Raw genomic sequence first — 22,197 nt, forward strand, 5'->3', positions numbered from 1 at the left:
TTACCTGGGTAAGGTTTAATAAATAAATAAATAATACATGACTTCATGGACAGCTCTTTGTGAGTTTTTAAATACAGCAGTGTAAAGTATTTGGTATCTGTAAACATGTTTGCATGACAAAAAAAATTGTAGATTGCAAATAGTTATTTGTGATCGGAAGGTTTTTCTATTCCACACCCCCACCACCTCCGCGACTGACTGGATTAGACCATCAGAGCGTTCCCACCGGGCAGCCTCACGCCGTCTCCTCTGGCCTGGCCGAGGAAGACGCACACGCCCGCTGGCCGACCTTGCCGTCAGGGCAGCAGCGGATCTCGACCGCCGCCACGGGCTCAGCGGCAGACCTCCCGGACTTCGCTGCTGTGTCCGCCGCAGCGGCTTGTCGCCGGGCCGAAGTTTTGACGGCAAGCACAGAGTTTGTCCAGCCTGGTCCTTGTCCACCAAGTGCGGCTCAGCGGGAAAACGTAAAGATCGGTGTTTGGAAGCCTCACGCCCCTCAGCCCCGATCGAGTTAGACGCACACGCCCCCTTGGGCTCGGACCTCCGCTCCTGAGTGGAAAAGAGTCGCCCAGCGGTGTGGACCTATTCCTCTTATTTTGAGCCTCGCGTAATGCCGGATAATCGTGGCTCTGTGAATGAAAAAGTAAACGCCTACAGAGGTCTGTCAACCGATCAGCGTTCGTCAGCGCAGCACAGCCCCCCCCCCCCCCCCCCCTCCCCAAAAAGAGTTATTGGTACTTCTCGGAAGACCGTATCCGCCAGGAGGAACGAAATAATCCAGGGGCCCAAGGGGAACCTTTTGTACCCAGGTCGTTTTTTTTTGGGTGAGGACATGGCGGGAACTAGCTAGGGAAGTTCCTGCAAAGGTTTCTGCGGTAGGTCTGGCTTAGCAGCGAACACAGAACTCCTTGAAGGAAATTTGAGCTTCCATCCTGCCACTATTTCAATTTTAAACTGCCCAGAAACCAACAAGACATGCATTGGGCCCTACAGAAACATTATTTGCTTTGAAGCTGTTTGCTGACCAGACTTGAAAGTGTGTGTGTGTGTGTGTGTGTGTGTGTGTGTGTGTCTGTGTCTGTGCGCGTGTGCTCGAAAGAGAGAACGAGAGAGAAACACCTGCAACTTACCACAAGCTGTTTTCTCAAGTTAGAAGTGGGCTGCAATATTTGTTTGGGCAGTCACAATGTAAGAGTCTCATGACAAAGCTGTTGTTTTTTGGAGTCTGTAAAGTAAACACTCGCGTGGCTGTTTTTTATTTCCGTAAAATGAGCCACTTTGATTGGCCCACGAAGGGTTTGTGTGCGGTCATGTGACTGCCTTGTGCCGTCTTATTGGTGTATTGGAGTCAAATGACACTAGTGATCACGTTGGATTGGCTGCAACAGCGCCCTATTTGGAAGTCGATGATCAAGTCTAAAAACAGATGGTGCACGCACTAAGGGATAAATAAAAGTAGCGAGCGGCATGTCAAACATTTAAACAGTGTAAAATTATCGATTCTTCTTCACATAAATACTAAAGTAGAAAGTATTGTTCATTCAAACTACTCCCACAAGTACAATTTAACAAAAATGTTACTTGAGTAAATGTAACAGAGTAAATGTGTAGTGCGTTACTACCCACCTCTGCACAGACGGAGAAAACTTGAAATTCTGGAAACGGGTAATGACATCTTTATGAATGGTGAAGCCCTGTATTTGCCACACTGCTCTGCCAACAATCATTGGTTGAACTCAAAAGCTTGTTTCTGGTCATCTGTTTGCATTTGATATACCTTTTTAGAAGTGGAAAGTAAACCTTTTTGAAGGACTAGCTGACATGTAGTGTTGTGCCCATCTGAGACCAAGAAATGCCGAGACAAGAACTCACCAAGACTTTTGGAAGTCGAGGCTGAAACCGAGACAAGACCGATACTTAGAGAGGCCAAGACCGTGACAAGACCAAGACCAAAAAAAAAAAAAATGTATAGAGCAGGAAAAGGTTGAACAGTTAGAGCATTCTATCTTTTCATTTTAATTTTCATTTAAATACATTTGACAGTGTCCCTCAGTCACAACAACGCGAAGGTTGCAGGCATTACGGGAGTGGTGGTTTTTTGGTCCCTCACTGATTTTGTACATTCACCCAGTGACAGACGTGAGGGGTCTATAATTTTAATGCTAGGTTTATGTTCACAGTGCGAGACAGAATATCTTAAAGAAAATCCAGAAAAGCACATTTAAATAAAGATAAAAATGTATTTGCATTTCATTGAGTGAAAAACGGTCCTGCTCACAATTATTGGCACCCTTTCATTTTTTTTGCATAACCTGTATAAGATCTTCAGAAATAAATGGAAATGTACCAAACTTATATCATCAGGGTCTTTTAATTGGAGGTCTAAAGTAATTTAACACAGATTTTTTTTTTTAACTTAGACATTGTAATTTCAAAGGGGGAAAAACAGAAAACAGCATGTGTAGCAGTATTGGCACCCCTCCTTAATATTTGTTTGCACACCCTTTGGCAGTGATTACAGCCTCCAAACATTTCTTGTATCCATCTATAAGCTTTTTTTTTTTTTTTTTTTTTTTTCCAGTGTGAAAAAGTGTTTGCCCCCTTCCTGATTTCTATTTTTTTGCATGTTTGTCACACTTGGTAAATGGACTGCACTTATAAAGCCTTTACAAAATTTTTTAATATCATGTAAAATTTTATTCATTTCCATAATTCCATTCAAAAAGTTAAACTTTCATAGATTATAGATTCAGGGCCCCTGGATATGTATGTGTGCCCAGATGTGACGAGTGAAAAAAATATATACAGTGAGAGGTGTGTGTGTGTGTGTGTGCGCTAGGTGAGTGATTAAGAGGCATAAGAGGCCCCCCGGTGACCAGCTGTCTTCGTGTATACAGTGGGTATGGAAAGTATTCAGACCCCCTTTTAGATTGCAGCCATTTGCTCAACTCATTTAAGTTCATTTTTTTCCTCCTTAATGTACACACAGCACCCCATAGTGACAGAAAAAAACAATTGTTGAAATTGTTGCAGCTTTATTAAAAAAAGATATACTGAAATATCACACAGCCATCAGTATTCAGACCCTTTGCTCAGTATTTAGTAGAAGCACCCTTTTTAGCTAATACCGCCGTGAGTCTTTTTGGGAATGATGCAACAAGTTTTTCACACCTGGATTTGGGGATCCTCATTCCTCCTTGCAGATCCTCTACAGTTCTGTCAGGTTGGATGGTGAACGTTGGTGGACAGCCATTTTCAGGTCTCTCCAGAGATGCTCAATTGGGTTTGATTTAGGGCTCTGGCTGGGCCATTCAAGAACAGTCACAGAGTTGTTCTGAAGCCACTCCTTTGTTATTTTAGCTGTGTCCTTAGGGTCATTGTCTTGTTGGAAGGTGAACCTTCAGCCCAGTCTGAGGTCCTGAGCACTCTGGAGAAGGTTTTTGTCCAGGATATCCCTGTACTTGGCCGCATTCATCTTTCTTTCGATTGTAACCAGTCCTCCTGCCCCTGCAGCTGAAAACCACCCCCACAGCATAATGCTGCCACCAACAATCTTCACTGTTGGGACTGCATTGGACAGGTGATGAGCAGTGCCTGGTTTTCTCCACACATACCGCTTAGAATTAAGGCCATAAAGTTCTATCTTGGTCTCATCAGACCAGAGAATCTTATTTCTCACCATCTTTGAGTCCTTCAGGTGTTTTTTTTTTTAGCAAACTCCATGCGGGCTTTGTGTCTTACACCGAGGAGAGGCTTCCGTCGGGCCACTGTGCCATAAAGCCCTGGCTGGTAGAGGGCTGCAGTGTTGTTTGACTTTCTAGAACTTTCTCCCATCTCCCGACTGCATCTCTGGAGCTCAGCCACAGTGATCTTTGGGTTCTTCTTTACTTCTCTCACCAAGGCTCTTCTCCCCCGATTGCTCAGTTTGGCCGGACGGCCAGCTCTAGGAAGAGTTCCGGTCGTCCCAAACGTCTTCCATTTAAGGATTATGGAGGCCACTGTGTTCTTCGGAACCTTAAGTGCAGCAGAATTGTTTTTTGTAACCTTGGCCAGATCTGTGCCTTGCCACAATTCTGTCTCTGAGCTCTTCCGGCAGTTCCTTTGACCTCATGATTCTCATTTGCTCTGACATGCACTGTGAGCTGTAAGGTCTTTTATTCACAGGGGTGTGGCTTTCCTAATCAAGTTCAATCAGTATAATCAAACACAGCTGGACTCCAATGAAGGTGTAGAACCATTTTAAGGATGATCAGAAGAAATGGACAGCACCCGAGTTAAATATATGAGTGTCACAGCAAAGGGTCTGAATACTTATGGCTGTGTGATATTTCAGTTTTTCTTTTTTAATAAATCTGCAAAAATGTCAACAATTCTGTTCTTTTTCTGTCAATATGGGGTGTTGTGTGTACCTTGAGGGAAAAAAAATAACTTAAATGATTTTAGCAAATGGCTGCAATATCACAAAGAGTGAAAAATTGAAAGGTTTCTGAATACTTTCCGTACCCACTGTATGTAATTGATTTTTTCGTTCCGCTGATATTTTTTGTAACGAAATATATTTTATGATGCGATTTAGCCGGTGATTGACGTTAATAGCTTGTTTGTTTTTCCAGTTTAAGAGAAATCTTTTCTTCACGGTAGCTAACGCGACAGGTAATGATTGTGAATATTTATTAGAGAGGTCGATTGTGCTTAAGTCGCCAAGTATGCACAATCTTGGGGAAAGTGAAATCCTGCAATTCAAAATATAAGGGAGTTTCTGTATAACCGAAGACCAAAAGCATTGAATTGGTGTGCATTCCCTTATAGCATGAAAATAGGTGTCTGGTTTGGTGCATTGCGCACATATATCAGATAAAGAGAAGCCCATTTTATGCATACTGTACTTAGTAAAGTGTGTTCTATTTTTTTTTTTTTTTTTTGTCTTGTCATTCTAAACGTATTGTTACATATCTGTATCCAGTAGCTACGGTCAGCAGACATAGAGAGTTCTTCCCATTTGGTGGTTGGTTAGTGCATTGATTTAGTGTATGAAATTAATTTATAAACTTTGGAGACATTTTTTTTTTTGCTTTGCGGAAGAAGCTTCACTATTTGCTTGACAAACTCCGGCAGTTTGAGGGTGCTCTGGAGTGTTGGTATTCTCTTTTTAATTGCTGCTTTTAATTTATTGTATTGAAGAAAGATTCTGCCGGTTATTTGGAATTCTGGGAACTGTTCATCACGTGTCCTAAAAACATTATCGTTAAATAGTTGTTGTCGGTGGTCAATCCAATGTTGTTCCCATGTGTTAAAATGAAGTTGTATATTGTTAATTTCAAAATCTGGATTATGCCAGATTGAGGAGAGCATACTGGGAGCTAATTGAGATCCTGTAGATTCCAAACGTTCCCACCAAGCTGTTAAGGTTGATTTGGTTCTTCAAGCATTTTTGGCGTTTAAGAAATAGATGGGAGTTTGATGTTGTTGCAGTCTATCTGTTCCAGTTCTTGCCAAGAATGATACTCCTCATTGTGGTGCATCCATTTGATGAGGTATTGTAATTTGTTTAGGCCTCCTCCTGTTTACTTTTCTGAAGAGTGGATAAACTAATTCTATTTTGATTATTTTTTGAATAAAAATTTATTACGGCAGAATCCAATGTTTGAAACCATTTTAATGTGGTCTTAAATGGAATCATTGAGAATAAATAATTTATTTGAGGTAAGGTTTTAAATTTTATTGTGGCTATTCTTCCCACTAGTGGTTTAGGCAATTTATTCCAGCATCTTAAATCAGATGAGAATTTTTCCAGAAGTGGTGTGTAATTTAGATTGGTTAGCTCTGTGAGTTTTGGCGAAATATTAATACCTAAATACTTCCTTTCCTATAGGAATGGGTTAATCTGGGATTTGATCTGCAGGATTCCATGAGTTTGCTGTTATTGGGAGTATTGTTGATTTTGTCCAGGTGATAAACTAATCTGATATTTGTCAAAATGTTTTCATGAGATTGTAAGACTGCCTGAAGAGAATATTTGGGTTCCTGTAAATAAAGAATAATATCATCAGCATACAGATTGATTTTGTGTTTTGTCACTTGCAAGCAGATACCTTTAACATTAGCATTCTGACGTATAGCGGTAGCAAGAGGTTCGATGAAAATTGCAAATAGCATTGGTGGGGTTGGACATCCTTGTCTGGTTCCTCTTTGTAAAGTAAAACTTTGTGATGTAATCCTATTTGTGGTGACTGTCGCTTTTCGGCGAGTTGTATAATGTTGCTATCCAATGTATAAATGAGTCTCCAAAGGCAAATTTGCGAAGTACTGCAAACAGGAAAGCCCAGTTCACTTTATCGAAAGGTTTCTCTGCGTCAAGTGACATGATGATTGCATTTAGATTTTTGCGCTGTGACATGCTTATTCAATTTAACAGAAGTCTGACATTATTTATGGAACTTCTACCTTTAATGAAGCCTTTCTGGTCATAGTGGATTATTGATGGGAGTACCTTTTCAAGTCTCGCTGCGAGGGCTTTCGAGATAATCTTGATATCTACATTAATCAGTGATAAGGGTCGATAATTCCCGAGAGAGTCGGGTCTTTACCTGACTTTAGTAATAATTTAATTGAAGCTGTGTTCATATGGCTACTTATTTGACCTTTATCGTTTCTCTCCTTGACTGTTCTGAAAAATAGAGGCGCTAGGATTGGCCAGAAATGTTTAATGAATTCAACGGAGATTCCGTCCGGGCCAGGTGCTTGTCCTGATGGCATATATTTTTATGCATTGTGTAATTCTGAAACGTTAAAGGAACATCAAGACTGTCTTTAATTTCTGTATTTAATTGAGGAATGTTTCGATCCTTAATAAAAGTTTACATTTATTTTTGGTCCGGGTCGTTCGAAGATGCGTATACGCTGCTATAATAATTTTAAAATATTTCATTTATTTCTAGCGGTGACTGTGGACAGTCGCCGTTTGAATCTTGAATTCTTCTTCTTCTTTGCCTTTCGGCTTGTCCCGTTAGGGGCCGCCACAGCGCGTCATCCTTTTCCATGGAAGCCTATCTCCTGCATCCTCCTCTCGAACACCAACTGCCATCATGTCTTCCCTCACGACATCCATCAACCTTCTCTTTGGTCTTCCTCTAGCTCTCTGGCCTGGCAGCTCCATCCTCATCATCCTTCTACCAATATACTCACTCTCTATCCTCTGGACGTGTCCAAACCATTGAAGTCTGCTCTCTCTAACTTTGTCTCCAAAACATCGAACCTTGGCTGTCCCTCTGATGAGCTCATTTCTAATTTTATCCAACCTGGTCACTCCGAGAGCGAACCTCAACATCTTCATTTCCGCCACCTCCAGCTCTGCTTCCTGTTTTCTCTTCAGTGCCACTGTCTCCAATCCATACATCATGACTGGCCTCACCACTGTTTTATAAACTTTGCCCTTCATCCTAGCAGAGACTCTTCTGTCACATAACACACCTGACACCTTCCTCCACCCGTTCCAACTTGCTTGGACCCGTTTCTTCACTTCCTGACCACACTCACCATTGCTCTGGACGGTTGATCCCAAGTATTTAAAGTCCTCTACCCTTGCCATCTCTTCTCCCTGTAGCCTCATTCTTCCCCCACCACCCCTCTCATTCATGCACATATATTCTGTTTTACTTCGGCTAATCTTCATTCCTCTTCTTTCCAGTGCATGCCTCCATCTTTCTAACTGTTCCTCCAGCTGCTCCCTGCTTTCACTGCAGATCACAATGTCATCTGCAAAGATCATGGTCCACGGGGATTCCAGTCTAACCTCATCTGTCAGCCTATCCATCACCACTGCAAAAAGGAAGGGGCTCAGGGCTGATCCCTGATGCAGTCCCACGTCCACCTTAAATTCTTCTGTCACACCGACAGCACACCTCACCGCTGTTCTGCTGCCCTCGTACATGTCCTGTATTATTCTAACATACTTCTCTGCCACTCCAGACTTCCGCATGCAGTACCACAGTTCCTCTCTGGGTACTCTGTCATAGGCTTTCTCTAGATCTACAAAGACACAATGTAGCTCCTTCTGACCTTCTCTGTACTTTTCCATCAACATCCTCAAGGCAAATAATGCATCTGTGGTACTCTTTCTAGGCATGAAACCATACTGTTGCTCGCAAATACTCACTTCTGTCCTGAGTCTAGCCTCCACTACTCTTTCCCATAACTTCATTGTGTGGCTCATCAACTTTATTCCTCTATAGTTGCCACAGCTCTGCACATCACCTTTGTTCTTAAAAATGGGCACCAGTACACTTTTCCTCCATTCCTCAGGCATCTTCTCACGCACTAGAATTCTATTGAACAAGCTGGTCAAAAACTCCACAGCCACCTCTCCTAGATGCTTCCATACCTCCACAGGAATGTCATCAGGACCAACTGCCTTTCCATTTTTCATTCTCTTTAATGCCTTTCTAACTTCCCCCTTACTAATCATTGCCACTTCCTGGTCCACCACACTTGCCTCTCCTACTCTCCTTCTCTCTGACTTTTCCTCATTCATCAACTCCTCGAAGTATTCTTTCCATCTACCTAGCACACTGCTGGCACCAGTCAACATATTTCCATCTCTATCCTTAATCACCCTAACCTGCTGCACATCCTTCCCATCTCTATCCCTCTGTCTGGCCAGCCTGTATAGATCCTTTTCTCCTTCTTTAGTGTCCAACCTGCCATACATGTCATCATATGCCTCTTGTTTTGCCTTTGCCACCTATACCTTTGCCCTGTGTCGCATCTCAATGTATTCCTTTCGCCTCTCCTCGGTCCTCTCAGTGTCCCACTTCTTCTTAGCTAACCGTTTTCCTTGTATGATTTCCTGTACTGTGAGGTTCCACCACCAAGTCTCCTTCTCTCCTTTCCTGCCAGAAGATACACCAAGTACTCTCCTGCCTGCTTCTCTGATCACCTTGGCTGCAGTGGTCCAGTCTTCTGGAAGCTCTTCCCGTCCACCGAGAGCCTGTATCACCTCTTCCCGAAAAGCTGCACAACACTCGTCCTGTCTCAGCTTCCACCACATGGTTCTCTTCTCTGCCTTTGTCTTCCTAATTTTCCTCCCCACCACCAGAGTCATCTTACACACCACCATCCTATGCTGTCTAGCCACACTCTCCCCTACCACTACCTTACAGTTGGTAACCTCCTTCAGATTACATCGTCTGCACAAGATGTAATCCACCTGTGTGCTTCTACCTCCGCTCTTGTAGGTCACCCTATGTTCGTGCCTCTTCTGGAAAAAAGTGTTCACTACAGCCATTTGCATCCTTGTTGCAAAGTCTACCACCATCTGTCCCTCCAAGTTCCTTTCCTGGATGCCGTACTTACCCATCACTTCTTCATCACCCCTATTACCTTCACCAACATGTCCATTACAATCTGCACCAATTACGACTCTCTCTCTGTCTGGGATGCTCAGAACTACATCTAGCTCCTTCCAGAAGTTCTCTTTCACCTCTAGGTCACATCCTACCTGTGGGGCATAGCCACTAATCACATTACACATAACACCCTCAATTTCAAATTTCAGTCTCATCACTCGATCTGATACTCTTTTCACCTCCAAGACATTCTTAGCCAACTCTTCTTTTAAAATAACCCCGACTCCATTTCTCTTCCCATCTACACCATGGTAAAATAATTTAAACCCTGCCCCTAAACTTCTAGCCTTACTGCCTTTCCACCTGGTCTCCTGGACACAGAATATATCAACCTTTCTCCTAATCATCATGTCAACCAACTCCCGAGATTTTCCTGTCATAGTCCCAACATTAAAAGTCCCCACATTCAGTTCTAGGCTCTGTGTTTTCCTCTTCTCTTTCTGCCGAAGAACCCCCACCTCTTCTTCTTCTTCTTTGACTTCGACTTTGACCCACAGTAGCTGAATTTCCAACAGCGCCCTGCAGGTTGACGGCGCCAGTGGCGGATGTTGTTAACCCGGGCCACGACCGATCCGGTATGGAATTCTTTGGATGAACGCTCATATTTGTTTGGCAAGGTTTTAAGCCGGATGCCCTTCCTGACGCAACCCTCTGCATTTATCCGGGCTTGGGACCGGCCTACAGTTTGCACTGACTTGTGCCCCCCATAGGGCTGCATTGCCGTTTGAATCTTGAATGGCTGTAATTAATGACTTTATTGCGCTGAAGTTGGTTCGCAAGAAATGTTCCAGATTTATTATTGTCCTCAAAGTTAGTGCATCTTAACTGTTATTGTAGAAAATCTGTTATTTTATTATTAAAACCTAATTCTTGAGCAACTTTAATGGTACATACAGTATAGTAAGTGATTGGATTTGATTACAATATGAATGTCTATGCCCATGCATTTTGGTTATAAATACTGTTGGCTTTCTCAGCCCTTCTGTAGATCATGTTCAGCCCCAATGTTGTCAAGTTCTTCTGAGACTTGTTTGACTTCTGTCCTTTGTAACTGTTATTGTTCTGGGAAGTTGGTCTGGTCCAGTTTTACCAGCCACTTACCATTGTCGTGGTGAGTTTCTTCCAGTGTCTTTCCAGTATTGTTCCATCCACGTTTTCTGGGTCTTCTGTTAAAGTAACATGCCATACCTTTGTCAAGTCTTATCCATCATTGTCTCTGTAAATCCTGTTTTCCAAACACCTGACATAGATCTTATTAATCCAGACATTTTACATGACAGAGTTTTAAAAATCAATGTTCTTTTCTTCCCATGCTTTTAGATGCAGATCCATTTGACATGCAGTCAGTGACCATTCCTTCACCAATGAAAAGTCCACCACACAGATACAGTCCATCAATGTATTCACATCAGGTATGTAAAAATCATGTACATTTACGGTACATGTACTCACACCACTCTTACACCCATAATCATCCTATAGGTACTCAAAACTGGATGAATATTTGACCAGTTTAGTATTATGTGATAATACATGAACAAGTGACATTTCTGTTGCTATTAGTGAGCGTTTGTCCTTGTGTCAAGTCATCAGACAGACACCTGCAGACCGACAGTCCATCGTTGCTTCAGCAAACTCCCACCTCTCCATTTGGAAGTTGCTACAGCCCCACATCAGGCCAGAGCTACTACTACTCCTCCTCCCACACAGGCCCATCTCAGGACCACCCTCCATCCTCCTATCCTGCTCATACCCCGTCAACTTCATCAGACTCCAAGCTGTCAGGAGACTTGTTACATCTGCAGAGGGGCAACAGTGATGCAGATGGACCCCTCAGCTGCAGCAGCCACCTAAAAGTGGGCCATTTGAACAGGAGTTGCCTCGTGGGGTCTCCTATCCCAGGACCGTGGGCTCATGAGTTGACTAACACAGACCTGAGCTCCACGGCACCCAGGGGGAATCAACAGCAGGTTTCTCGAAACCTCAAATCGGGCACCCCTAGCTCAAGGCTGCTGTCTGCCTCTGGACCAACAAACTACTCACAGCGAGGGACAAGCCTCAGTCAGTTCCAGCGCTCTCCACTACAGGGCCCTGGTGTGCGGACACAGTCTGGAAGCTTCTAGGACCTCGTCTGTACCAGCCGGTGCAAATCTATAAGACCCAGTAGTGATTTGGGGCACAGGTACTTTGGCTAGCGGAACTGTGTAAACCGAAGAGGAGCACGAACTGATTTATAAATTTACAAACCTTTTTGTTTTTCTTTTCTTTTCTAACAACAGACAAACATCATATTCTGCACGAAGCCAGTTGACTTTTGACATCATATTGGAATCAGTGAACAATTTGAATGACGCACTGAAATTACTAAATCATATCTAACTTGAAATTGTCCCCAGAGTTTCCTCGTGCTGGGTTTTGCAAATGAGTTTCACTAACTTCCACGCAAATGTCTGTACAAAATGATGAGAACACACCCGGTCGTTGTGCCCAGGTGGGTTAATTACTTGAGAGGCTAGCATATCGGAAAGAGTTGTTTTACTTCATTTTCTTCTTTTGTCACCATAAATCTTATTTGGCAAAGAGCTGTATCAATGCTGCAGTACTCAAGCGTTGGGATGGGAAAAGGAGAGTAACGCATTAACCCCGACGGGAGTAGGATCCCTGGATAGGATCATTCCCTATTATTACCAGCTCCGGTTTTGATCTCCTAGCAACACGTGAAAACAGATGTTTTTCTTCTTCCATGCTTTTCCACCTTTCATGTCATTTTGTCACGCCCACTGGTTAATTGTCAGTTGACTTGGGACTTCATTTTAGACATGCAGTGTTGTACTTGAGCCAGCTTATGATTTATGGTGCTGAAATCTTGTCTCCCCCCCACCCCCAATAAATTTGGACTCAAGCTATGTCCTTTACATATGACTTAATTCATCCTGTCATTGTACTTGGTCAAATCTGTTTTCTTAAAATGGCATTTGTCATCTGTTGTGGTGGTGGAATGCTGAAAAAAAATCTACAAGTAAACGATCCACTCTGCAAGCGTGGGCTTTGATTGTTTTTATGCTACAGGGTTTCTTGAAATAAATAGACACACATTCCCCAGTTGCTTCGACACACCTGTATACACTATATTTCGGCATATCTAAAAAGAAATTGCTATTGAATGGTGTCAATGTGTAGCTATTTTTCTGACCAAACCTTGCATTCCGTGCTGACACCAGGGAGGGTATTTGTAACAGCGTTTGGAAGATGGTTAAAAACTAGATTTATTTTTGAAAAATGCTGCTATGTTCTCCTGTGAGAGCTGCTTCCCTTTCTGTAGAATGCTGTATTTTAATACCGTTTCCCCAAAAATGGACTTTGGAAAAGATGGTCGTCGACCACGATGGAATCTCAAGTTTGGCTAATAGCCCAACCGCAGCAAGTGTCACCCGATCTCCTCTTGTCACCAGAGACTCACGGTTAGCGATATAGGCGATAACTACTGCATTTGTGTGGAATACCTCGAAATGGAGGGCCCGGTCAAGTAGCAGGATCCCATCTGCCACTAAGATACACCAACACGCAAAAGGGTACTCGGGTTACATGAATGTTTTGACAGACAAAAAAAAAAAAAGTTGTGATCCAAAATGAACCAGCACCTTAAAGTGATACAATTTAAAAGACCCAATAGGACAGTATGTATGAAATATAAGAACTTGTATAGAAAGAAATGTTATATAGACTTTTATGGAGAAATATAGTACACTGAATTTATCGCATGATATTTGTTTTTTGGGTATGTGTGACCAGTTTTGCCAGTTGGTGGGAAGTTAATCATTGGGTCTATTCTTGAGTTCCCTTAAAAAAACATGCTGCGTTACTTTATTTTGTGGTTTTGTAACAATTATTTTTGTTTTATTTTTACAAGGATCATATTAGTGACTATTTCAATTGTTCCCCTCCGAAAAGATTGAAGAGGCAAGAGATGCTAATGCAAATGTAATGCATTTTGATAATAAAATAATCATGATGGTAATGTATTTTAAAACCTAACCACTGTCTTGTGTCTGAGTAAGTTTTCACGTAGCTGAGCTCACACGCCGCCGCTGCTCTACAATACAGTCAAGTTCATAAATATTGGGACATCGACAATTCTCATCTTTTTTGGCTCTAAACGCCACCACAATGGATTTGAAATGAAATGTTGTGCTTTGACTACAGACTTTCAGGTGAAATTTGAGGGTACTGACATCCAAATCAGGTAAACGGTGTAGGAATATGAACAGTTAGTATATGTGCCACCGACTTTTGAAGGGGAAAAAGTAATGGGACAAATTAACAATCATAAATCAAAGTCGCTTTTTAATACTTGGTTGCAAATCCTTTGCAGTCAATCCCAACCTTAAATTGTGGAGCGCATAGACATCACCGGATGCTAGAGTTCTTCCCTGGTCATCCTCTGCAACGGTCTTCAGCTCCTTCTTGCGCTTGGGCACTTTCCCTTTAGTTTTGTCTTCGGCAAGTGAAATCAGAATCAGAATCATCTTTATTTGACAAGTATGTCAAAAATAAACAAGGAATTTGTCTCCAGTAGTTGGCACTGCTCTAGGACGACAACAGACAGTGGTGTCATCTGCAAACTTCAGGAGTTTGCGCTGAGGTGCAGTCGTTCGTGTAGCGAGAGAAGTCTCAGTGCCCTTTGCACAATGGTCATTGCACCGGACTATTGCGATATTAGCCATTCGAACTGAGGACTCTGCATCTTTTTGCACAATTGTTTGTTGTTGTTTTTTGTCAATGTCTTTATGTCTCCAAAGTGTTCTGTAAATTGACTGTCTGTTGTACTAGAGCGGCTCCAACTACCGGAGACAAATTCCTTGTGTGTTTTGGACATACTTGGCAAATAAAGATGATTCTGATTCTGAGAGAAGAGCAGCGGAGAGAGGACACATCCCTGGGGTGCCTCGGTGCTGATGGTGCGTGTGGATGAGGTGGCCTCCCCCAGCCTCAACCTGCTGTGTCCTACCCATCAGGAAGCTGTAAATCCACTGGAAGATGGCAGGCGAGACGCTGAGCTGGAGAAGCTTGGAGGAGAGGAGTTCGGCGATGATGCTGTTGAACGCTGAGCTGAAGTCCACGAACAGGATCCTCGCGTAGGTCCCCGTGCCGTCGAGGTGTTCCAGGATGAAGTGCAGCCCCATGTTGATTGCATCATCCACAGATCTGATTGCTCGGTAGGCAAACTGCAGGGGGTCCAGCAGGGGACCTGTGACGCTCTCGAGGTGGTCCAGCACGAGGCGTTCAAAGGACTTCGTGACCACAGATGTCAGGGTGACAGGCCTGTAGTCATTCAGGCCAGAGATTGCAGGTTTTTTGGGGACTGGGATGATGGTGGTGCGTTTGAAACTGGTTGGTACTTCGTACAGTTGCAGAGATCTATTGAAGATCTGAGTGAAGACTGGAGCGAACTGGTCCGCCCAGACTTTGAGGCAGGATGTCTTACTGTCTTACTTCTAGTTGCTTCACAATAAAAAAAGTTTTATAAAGTTTATGAAAGAGTATATATACGCATGTATATATATATATTTTTTTTAATTTTCTCTTCATAGGATTATATATAGAATAGGTGGCAGTTCCAACGAAGAGGGCAACCACGCATGCAATAATTAATCACTGCCAGTCCTCCAGTGCATGAGTGAAATAGACATTCAATTAAGAATTCCATGTATTTCGTGCGCCGCGTGTCGCCCCGTCGCCTCACTTGGACAGCAACGAACGAAAGGGGAGGCGACGCGTCACGTGGACGCAGCTCCTTCCTGTTTACCGCAGCTCCGGATTGAGATTGGAACGTCATCACTCTGTGTTGGCGTTTTCCTCCACATGAGTACAGGCAGCATTTTTTGGTGTTTTTTTTTCATTTGAATTTTGGAAATTTGAAATTAGAAATTCCACTGAGGCACCACCTTGTAAATGGCTCCCTAGCCACGGTTGCTGCTGCAACGTGATGAGGTGAACGCGAGCAGGCCGCGACGGATCCCGGGTGTTTCCTGACTGGAGCTGCCCGACTGCAGTGCGGCCAGGCGGGTTTAAGGTGTCTGCTGCCTCGACAGCCCCCAGCGAACACTGCGAGATTACTTGTGGATTTTAGCAGCGTTGCTAGTTTAGCTAGCGGTAAGTGGGGCGCTCTCGTGGCCGGGTCCTGCCGCTTTTCAACGCCGGTGCCCGGAATTGAGAAAGACCCTCCGACACGGGCCCCGTCAACAGCGCAGTCAGGAAGAGACTGGCTGCCAAGGGATGGCCCGGTCGGTCTTCCCGTTCTAGCGGACAAGGGGCTGCGGTGTTCGAAGGAGATCCCAGTCCGGTTCGAACCCACCACCGCCGCAGTAGTATGATGGCTGCCTCCCCCTCCGCGACCTGTGGCTTCAAGGCCACCGGACTGTCGGCCAGGAAGAGTAAAGAAATAGGGCATTTGATAGACTTGTTTTCCAAGACCCAGTACAGAGCCAAGGAAGTTTCTCCACGGGTACGTTTTCTTCCGTGTGCTACTCTAACGTTTTGCTAACATGGTAGCCTGGTCCAACACGCTATTATTTTATATATATATATTTTCAAAACCAAACCTGGGCAAAACTGATGCTAAATGGTGCAATTAACTTAAGACAGACAAATTGAATTTGTTCCAGGGCCCCCGTTCTCAAACCGAAACATTCGTAAATCGAGGTCATGTTTCTCACGGGAATGAATGAAAATGCAATGAATCCGTTCCAGCCGCAGAACGACATTATATTGACCGAATTTTGATCGTTGAAAATAAATACTGTGTAATATAGAAATAGATGAAAACACAATTTGTCCTGAAGAAATAACAATGGGCTGGCTAGCAAAATCACTGTGTATTTTTTTTTCTAGCCCTAAATGGCCACCGCCTCCCACGCTGCAGCACAGCTTTTGTCTTGCATTGTGGGATGTGGTGGACATTTTAGCCACAAAAAAAAATTGATGTTTATGCGCTGTGAGGAAAAAGCAGAGTTTGGAGCCTTCCGCGCCCATGCCAAGGCTGCGTAAACCGAAAATACTTTTACTTGAGGTATTTTTTTATTTGTATTTTATTAAAGAAAAACCGCTCATAAACCGAATCGTTAATATACCGGTTTGTTCGTAACCCAGGATTCCACTGTATTTTGTTGTACAACTTTTTGAGGCATTCACTAGAATCCAATGATTGGTATAACAGTCAGTGAAACTTGTGCACCTGTCCACAGGTGTTTTGGCGCGCTCCCTGTGAGCAAACTGCTCCAGTTGTTTCAGGGTTGAAGGGTGCCTTCTCCAGACAGCGTGTTTCTGCTCCTTATTGAGATTTTCCTTAGAATAGGCTAATGTTTTGCTCCTAGCCATTCTTGGGTGATTTTAGCTGTGTTTTTTTTTTGGGGTCATTAACATGCTTGATCAAATACAGTGGGTACGGAAAGTATGCAGACCCCCTTCAATTTTTCACTCTTTGTTATATTGCAGCCATTTGCTAAAATCATTTAAGTTCTCCCCCCAAATGTACACACAGGACCCCATATTGACAGAAAAAATCGAAATTGTTGAAACTTTTGCAGATTTATTAAAAAAGAAAAACTGAAATATTACACAGCCATAAGTATAACGACCCTTTGCTGTGACACATATATTGAACTCGGGTGCTGTCCATTTCTTCTGCTCATCCTTGAGATGGTTCTACACCTTCAGTGGAGTCCAGCTGTGTTTGATTATACTGATTGGACTTGATTAGGAAAGCCACACACCTGTCTATGCAAGACATTAAGGCCTCTTTATACTCCCGCGACAGCGCCCGCATTGCATCACGTGACCGATGAATTGACCCGCGCAGCCCCTCTACGTAGCTTGACTCTTTGCTGCGCGTCGAACGCCGCGGAGATCATCTCTCGTGATTGATTCGTTTTAGTCACAATCTGTGATGACATACTCAATGTGCCCCTTTGTTCTACATACCGTCGATTTTGCAGCATAATTAAACGTATCACCTGGTCATCTCGGTCCATTTGTTCTAGGACACACTATTCCACGGTCGCCATTGTTGTTGCTTTGTTCCTTGCTACTGAAAGGAAAGGAAAAACGGCTACCGGAAATGGCCCAAAAAAATGCAAAGGAAACTTCACCCTGTGGTGTCCTAGCCAATACCATCCCGTAGCGACACCCCCGACTTCGAGGCGAACTGTAGTACATTTTCAAAACTGCGCGTGTGGGTTGCACTCGAGCATAAAGGCAAACTACGCGCAGGATAGCTGCAGTGACGTCAGCGCGGTCGCCATCCGCGTGAGTATAAAGAAGCCTTTACAGCTCACAGTGCATGTCAGAGTAAATAAGAGTCATGAGGTTGAAGGAACTACCCGAAGAGTTCAGAGACAGAATTGTGGCAAGGCACAGATCACTTAGATGCGAGCCTGACACGATGAAAGCTGTCTGTAGCCCACTTGAAGACGAAGTGTCTGCGTTATCTGATAAAGTGACTTTCAGGGAGGCTATTAGGAACCAGTCGTCCACATTTTACTCTTGGGACTGCTTTCTTGTGGTTGGTGGATTACTTCTCAGTCTATTGCATGCTAAATGGCATGGTGATTTCCTTCTACACCTGGATGCTGTGATGGTGACAGTGCCATACTTTCACGTCGCAGGTAAAATCAATTATGCCAGGTACAGCGCAGTCTACAGTCCCCTCCAAAAGTATTGGAACGGCAATGTCAATTCCTTTGTTTTTGTTGTATCCTGAAAACATTGGGTTTCAGATCAAAAGATGAATATGAGACAAAAGGTCAGAATTCCAGCTTTTGTTTCATGGTATTTACATCTTGATGTGTTAAACAACTCAGAACAGAGCACCTTTTGTTTGAACCCACCCACTTTTCAAGTGAGCAAAGTATTGGAAAATACTTTTTATTAAACTTAGTGCATAACATTTAATATTTGGTGGCATAACCCTTGCAAAAACTGCCGCAAGCCTGCGACTCATTGACTTCACCAGATTGTTGCATTCTTCATTTGAAATGCTTTTCCAGGCCTTTACTGTAGCCTCTTTAAGTTCTTGTTTGTTTGTGGGGGTTTCTCGCTTGAGTCTCCTCTTCAGGAGGTAAAATGCATGCTCTATTGGGTTAAGGTCTGGTGATTGACTTGGCCAGTCTTACACCCAAAATGAAGTCCTTTCTTGTCTTGTTGCATGATGACGCTTCTCCTGATTAATTTGGATGCATTTTTCTGTAAATTGCCAGAAAAAATGGTTTTGTAGCATTCCGAAGTCATTCTGCTGCTTTCACCATGCGTTACATCATCAATAAAGAGTAGTGAGCATGTTCCAGAAGCAGCAATACAAGCCCAAGCCATGACATTACCTCCACCATGCTTCACAGATGAGCTTGTGTGTGTGCTTTGGTAGAGATTAATCTTGGTCTCATCAGTCCATAAAACTTTGTTCCAAAACTTTTGTGGCTCATGTCTGTACTTCTTTGCAAAATCCAATCTGGCCTTCCGATTCTTTTTGCTGATGAGTGGTTTGCATCTGTATATGTCTTCTCTCAAAGTCTTCTTCGAAGAGTGGTTTGTGATACCTTCACCCTTGCCCTGTGGAGGTTGGCAGTGATGTGACTGACTGTTGTCTTTGGGTGTTTCTTCAAATCTCCCACAATTCTGTCATCAACTGATGTTGATATCCTTGGCCGACCTGTTCGATGTCTCTTGCTTAGTACACCAGTCGTTTTTCAGGACATTCCAAATTGTAGAATTTACACCAATTTTATCGGCCTGATCGGTATCGTCGATAATTAGCATTTTATACTGAACGGCTGATCGGCTTTAATGTCATAATTCGCCGATGCGATCAATGACGTCATTGATCGGCTCAGCAAAAGACATTGACTCATTTAAATAGACACATTGCTCCATCTTGTGATCGGATCTGTGATCGATTATCGTTTTTTTAAACCCGGTGATCGGCCCAAAAAATCCTGATCGTGTAAAGCCTACCAAATTGTTGTATTGGCTATGCCCAATGTTTGTGCAATAGCTCTGATCGAATTTCCCTCTTCTTTCACAGCTTCAAAATGGTTTGCTTTTCTCCCAGAGACAGCTCTCTGGTCTTCATGTTTGCTTGACAGCAAATGCAGTTTTCACAGGTGAAACCCAAAGCCAAAAAGAAGCACTGTCTAATGTTTGAGCAATCAATCTAAAAGGCAACCAACACCTGAGCAAGTGGAAACACCCATCAGTCACATGTTCCAATACTTTTGCTCACTCGAAAAGTGGGTGGGTTCACACAAAAGGTGCTCTGTCCTGAGTTGTTTAACACATCTAGATGTAAATACCATGAAATAAAAGCTTGAATTCTGAACTTTTGTCTCCTATTCATCTTTGATCTGAAACCCAAATGTCTTCAGTATAAAAAACATAAACAAACGAATTGTTCCAATACTTTTGGAGGGGCCTATATGTGCAACTCCAGTCACAGGAGTATCAAGCTGCTTGGAGAGGGTCTTGAAGCCTTTACCTTTTAACATGCTTATTTACAATTTTCTTTCTAATCCCCAGAGACAACTCTCTCCTTTGCTTTCCGTGGTCCATGTGCAGAATGGTACACACCATGTCACCAAGCATACACGGATTTCCAGTGTTTAGTGTCCTGTAATTGGTTTTACTTTGTTGTGTTTTAAATTATTTCAGTAGCAATTGTGGGATTTTCTTTAGTTAATAAAGGGATACCAACAATTTTGTCAAGGTTTGTATTAGTGAAGCAAAGAAATTTCGGCGGCCAAAATGTTTTTGCCGAAAGTAAATTTTCAGTTTCAGACTGAAAAACCTTTGTCACCAAAATAAAATGGCTGAAATGTTGTTTATTGTTGCTAACGCATAGCTTTGCCCGTGAGCTTCTACACTGCATAGTAAGTATTTCCTATCAACCCAATTTGGTTGAATTGACGGGGATGTCATTCTTTTACGCACAGCATACAGTCACAGTATGATAATGATATCGTCGTGCCCCATAAACCATAAATGTGACAGTTGAATAAGGCACACATTGAACTTGTGGTAACATAAACACATTAAAAACAAAATGAACATCTTTATTACGGCAATAATTAAAATTTGCATGTCAAGTTAAATTGTGGGACCGGTGTGGCTTTCCCATCATTATGCTAGTGGCTAGTCCAAACTGCATCGTCACTATTGTCGCCCAACCTTGCTGCTTTCTGCTGTTCATCTACTAAGGTCGAAAGCTTATTGAATGCCATGTATTTCTGCCGCCCCAGCTACCTGCAAGCTACAGTTAACCGCACCTTAATACAATGCCGAGCCGCAGAGGCGAACGTGGCTAAACATAATGCCGATCTGCGGAGGAGAATGCGTTGTCAACGCAGCATACTGTAAGTCACTAATCATTGCCTTCATGACAGCCAATAAACTACATTTTGAGTACTATCGTTATCACGGAGAGGGGATAAGATGGGAGAGAGACGGTGGGGAAGCCAGTTGGTAAGCCGTCGTAACATGAAGTCGCAAAACACCAAAATAAGTGATTGGGTGGTACAGTACACTTGTCAAATAGGTCTGGCTAGAAACGCGTTACACAAACACAGACATACACACACACAATTATCTTTTGATATTTGACTTCGATAGAATTACAGTACGATTTGGTCATAATAACAAAAGATTGTTTTGTGCAATAATGGATGGTGACTTCAAATTTGAACATTTGTATATTTTTACAATGAGAGCAATTGCTGATTATCCTTCAGAGTTGTCAAATCCCTCATTAATCATCATACGTTATTTTATTTTCATTTGCAGATGGAGGCAATAGAAACCTGTTGTCTGGAGTTATTTGCCAAAGATTACAAGTACAGTGTAATCCATAACGCCAGTGGTGAAGTTTGTGGCCATTACCCACGGCGGATAGTGTTCCTGGAATATGAATGCACAGATGTTGATCGAGACAGGTACCACTTTGATCTGGTACTGTGGAATATAATCATTTTCATATTTAAAAAAAAAAAAAAAAAAAACAAAAAAAAAAACGCTGTCCAATGAGTAATACCGTAATTTCTCGTGTATAATGTGCATTTCCCCCCCCCCCCCCCAAATAATTGTCATAAGTCAATAGTGAGCATTACACTTAAGTTTAGGGGAAAATTAAAATTGTTTCCAAATTTTATAAATGTATGCCGCCATCTAGAGGTTAAGAATAAGCTGTACACTTTCATTCCAATATGCCACCGCCACCTAGAGGTTATGAAAAAGGTGTACACTTTCATTCTAGTATGCCACCTAGAGGTTATGAAAAAGGTGTACACTTTCATTCTAGTATGCCACCACCACCTAGAGGTTAGGAAAAAGGTGTACACTTTCAGTCTAGTATGCCACCGAGAGGTTAGGAAAAAAGTGTGCCTACACTTTCATTACCAATAGGACAGGGGTACATATGACTGCATATATGTACAGTTGTGCTCATAAGTTTACACAGCCAGGCAGAATTTGTGAAATACTGTTTTCTTTAAATACGACTGATGACAGAACAACCACCACCATTAATTTCTTTATGGGTATGTTTTGTTTAATGATCATGCTTTTCTGAAATGCTAGACAGTTTAATTTGAATCCCATTAAAATAAAATTTTATTTTTCGCTTGGTCCTTCATATTTTCTTTAAAGAATTGTACACATAGTACAAAGACTGCCTGGGTAATCAAACATATGAGCACAACTGTATGTTTTCTCATTTACCAAATAAATGTAGGGCTGTGAATTTCAAAATAAG

At 42.7% G+C, this 22,197-nt stretch overlaps 2 protein-coding genes across 15 annotated transcripts in view; both read left to right on the forward strand.

Moving 5' to 3' along the window:
- Window positions 1-13,439, forward strand: part of setd5 (SET domain containing 5) — an 81,955-nt gene extending 68,516 nt beyond the window's left edge. For 7 of the 8 annotated variants that reach the window (XM_061783973.1, XM_061783971.1, XM_061783975.1 and 4 more), the window contains 2 exons: window positions 10,725-10,816; window positions 10,991-13,439. In XM_061783973.1, coding sequence (XP_061639957.1) covers window positions 10,725-10,816; window positions 10,991-11,527 — 629 coding nt within the window. In that variant the 3' untranslated portion in view covers window positions 11,528-13,439. Of the gene's footprint in view, window positions 1-10,724; window positions 10,817-10,967 lie in introns of all 8 variants that reach the window. The other variant, XM_061783978.1, reaches the window with a different exon arrangement.
- A 1,754-nt stretch (window positions 13,440-15,193) lies between these two features.
- Window positions 15,194-22,197, forward strand: part of mtmr14 (myotubularin related protein 14) — a 58,022-nt gene continuing 51,018 nt past the window's right edge. For 2 of the 7 annotated variants that reach the window (XM_061783794.1, XM_061783795.1), the window contains exons 1-2: window positions 15,194-15,909; window positions 21,231-21,379. In XM_061783794.1, coding sequence (XP_061639778.1) covers window positions 15,775-15,909; window positions 21,231-21,379 — 284 coding nt within the window. In that variant the 5' untranslated portion in view covers window positions 15,194-15,774. Of the gene's footprint in view, window positions 15,910-20,689; window positions 20,804-21,230; window positions 21,396-22,197 lie in introns of those variants that run through there. The other 5 variants (XM_061783796.1, XM_061783799.1, XM_061783797.1 and 2 more) reach the window with 5 other exon arrangements.

Source organism: Phyllopteryx taeniolatus, chromosome 9 (genome assembly GCF_024500385.1).
Source record: "Phyllopteryx taeniolatus isolate TA_2022b chromosome 9, UOR_Ptae_1.2, whole genome shotgun sequence".
Taxonomy (NCBI): Eukaryota; Metazoa; Chordata; class Actinopteri; order Syngnathiformes; family Syngnathidae; genus Phyllopteryx; species Phyllopteryx taeniolatus.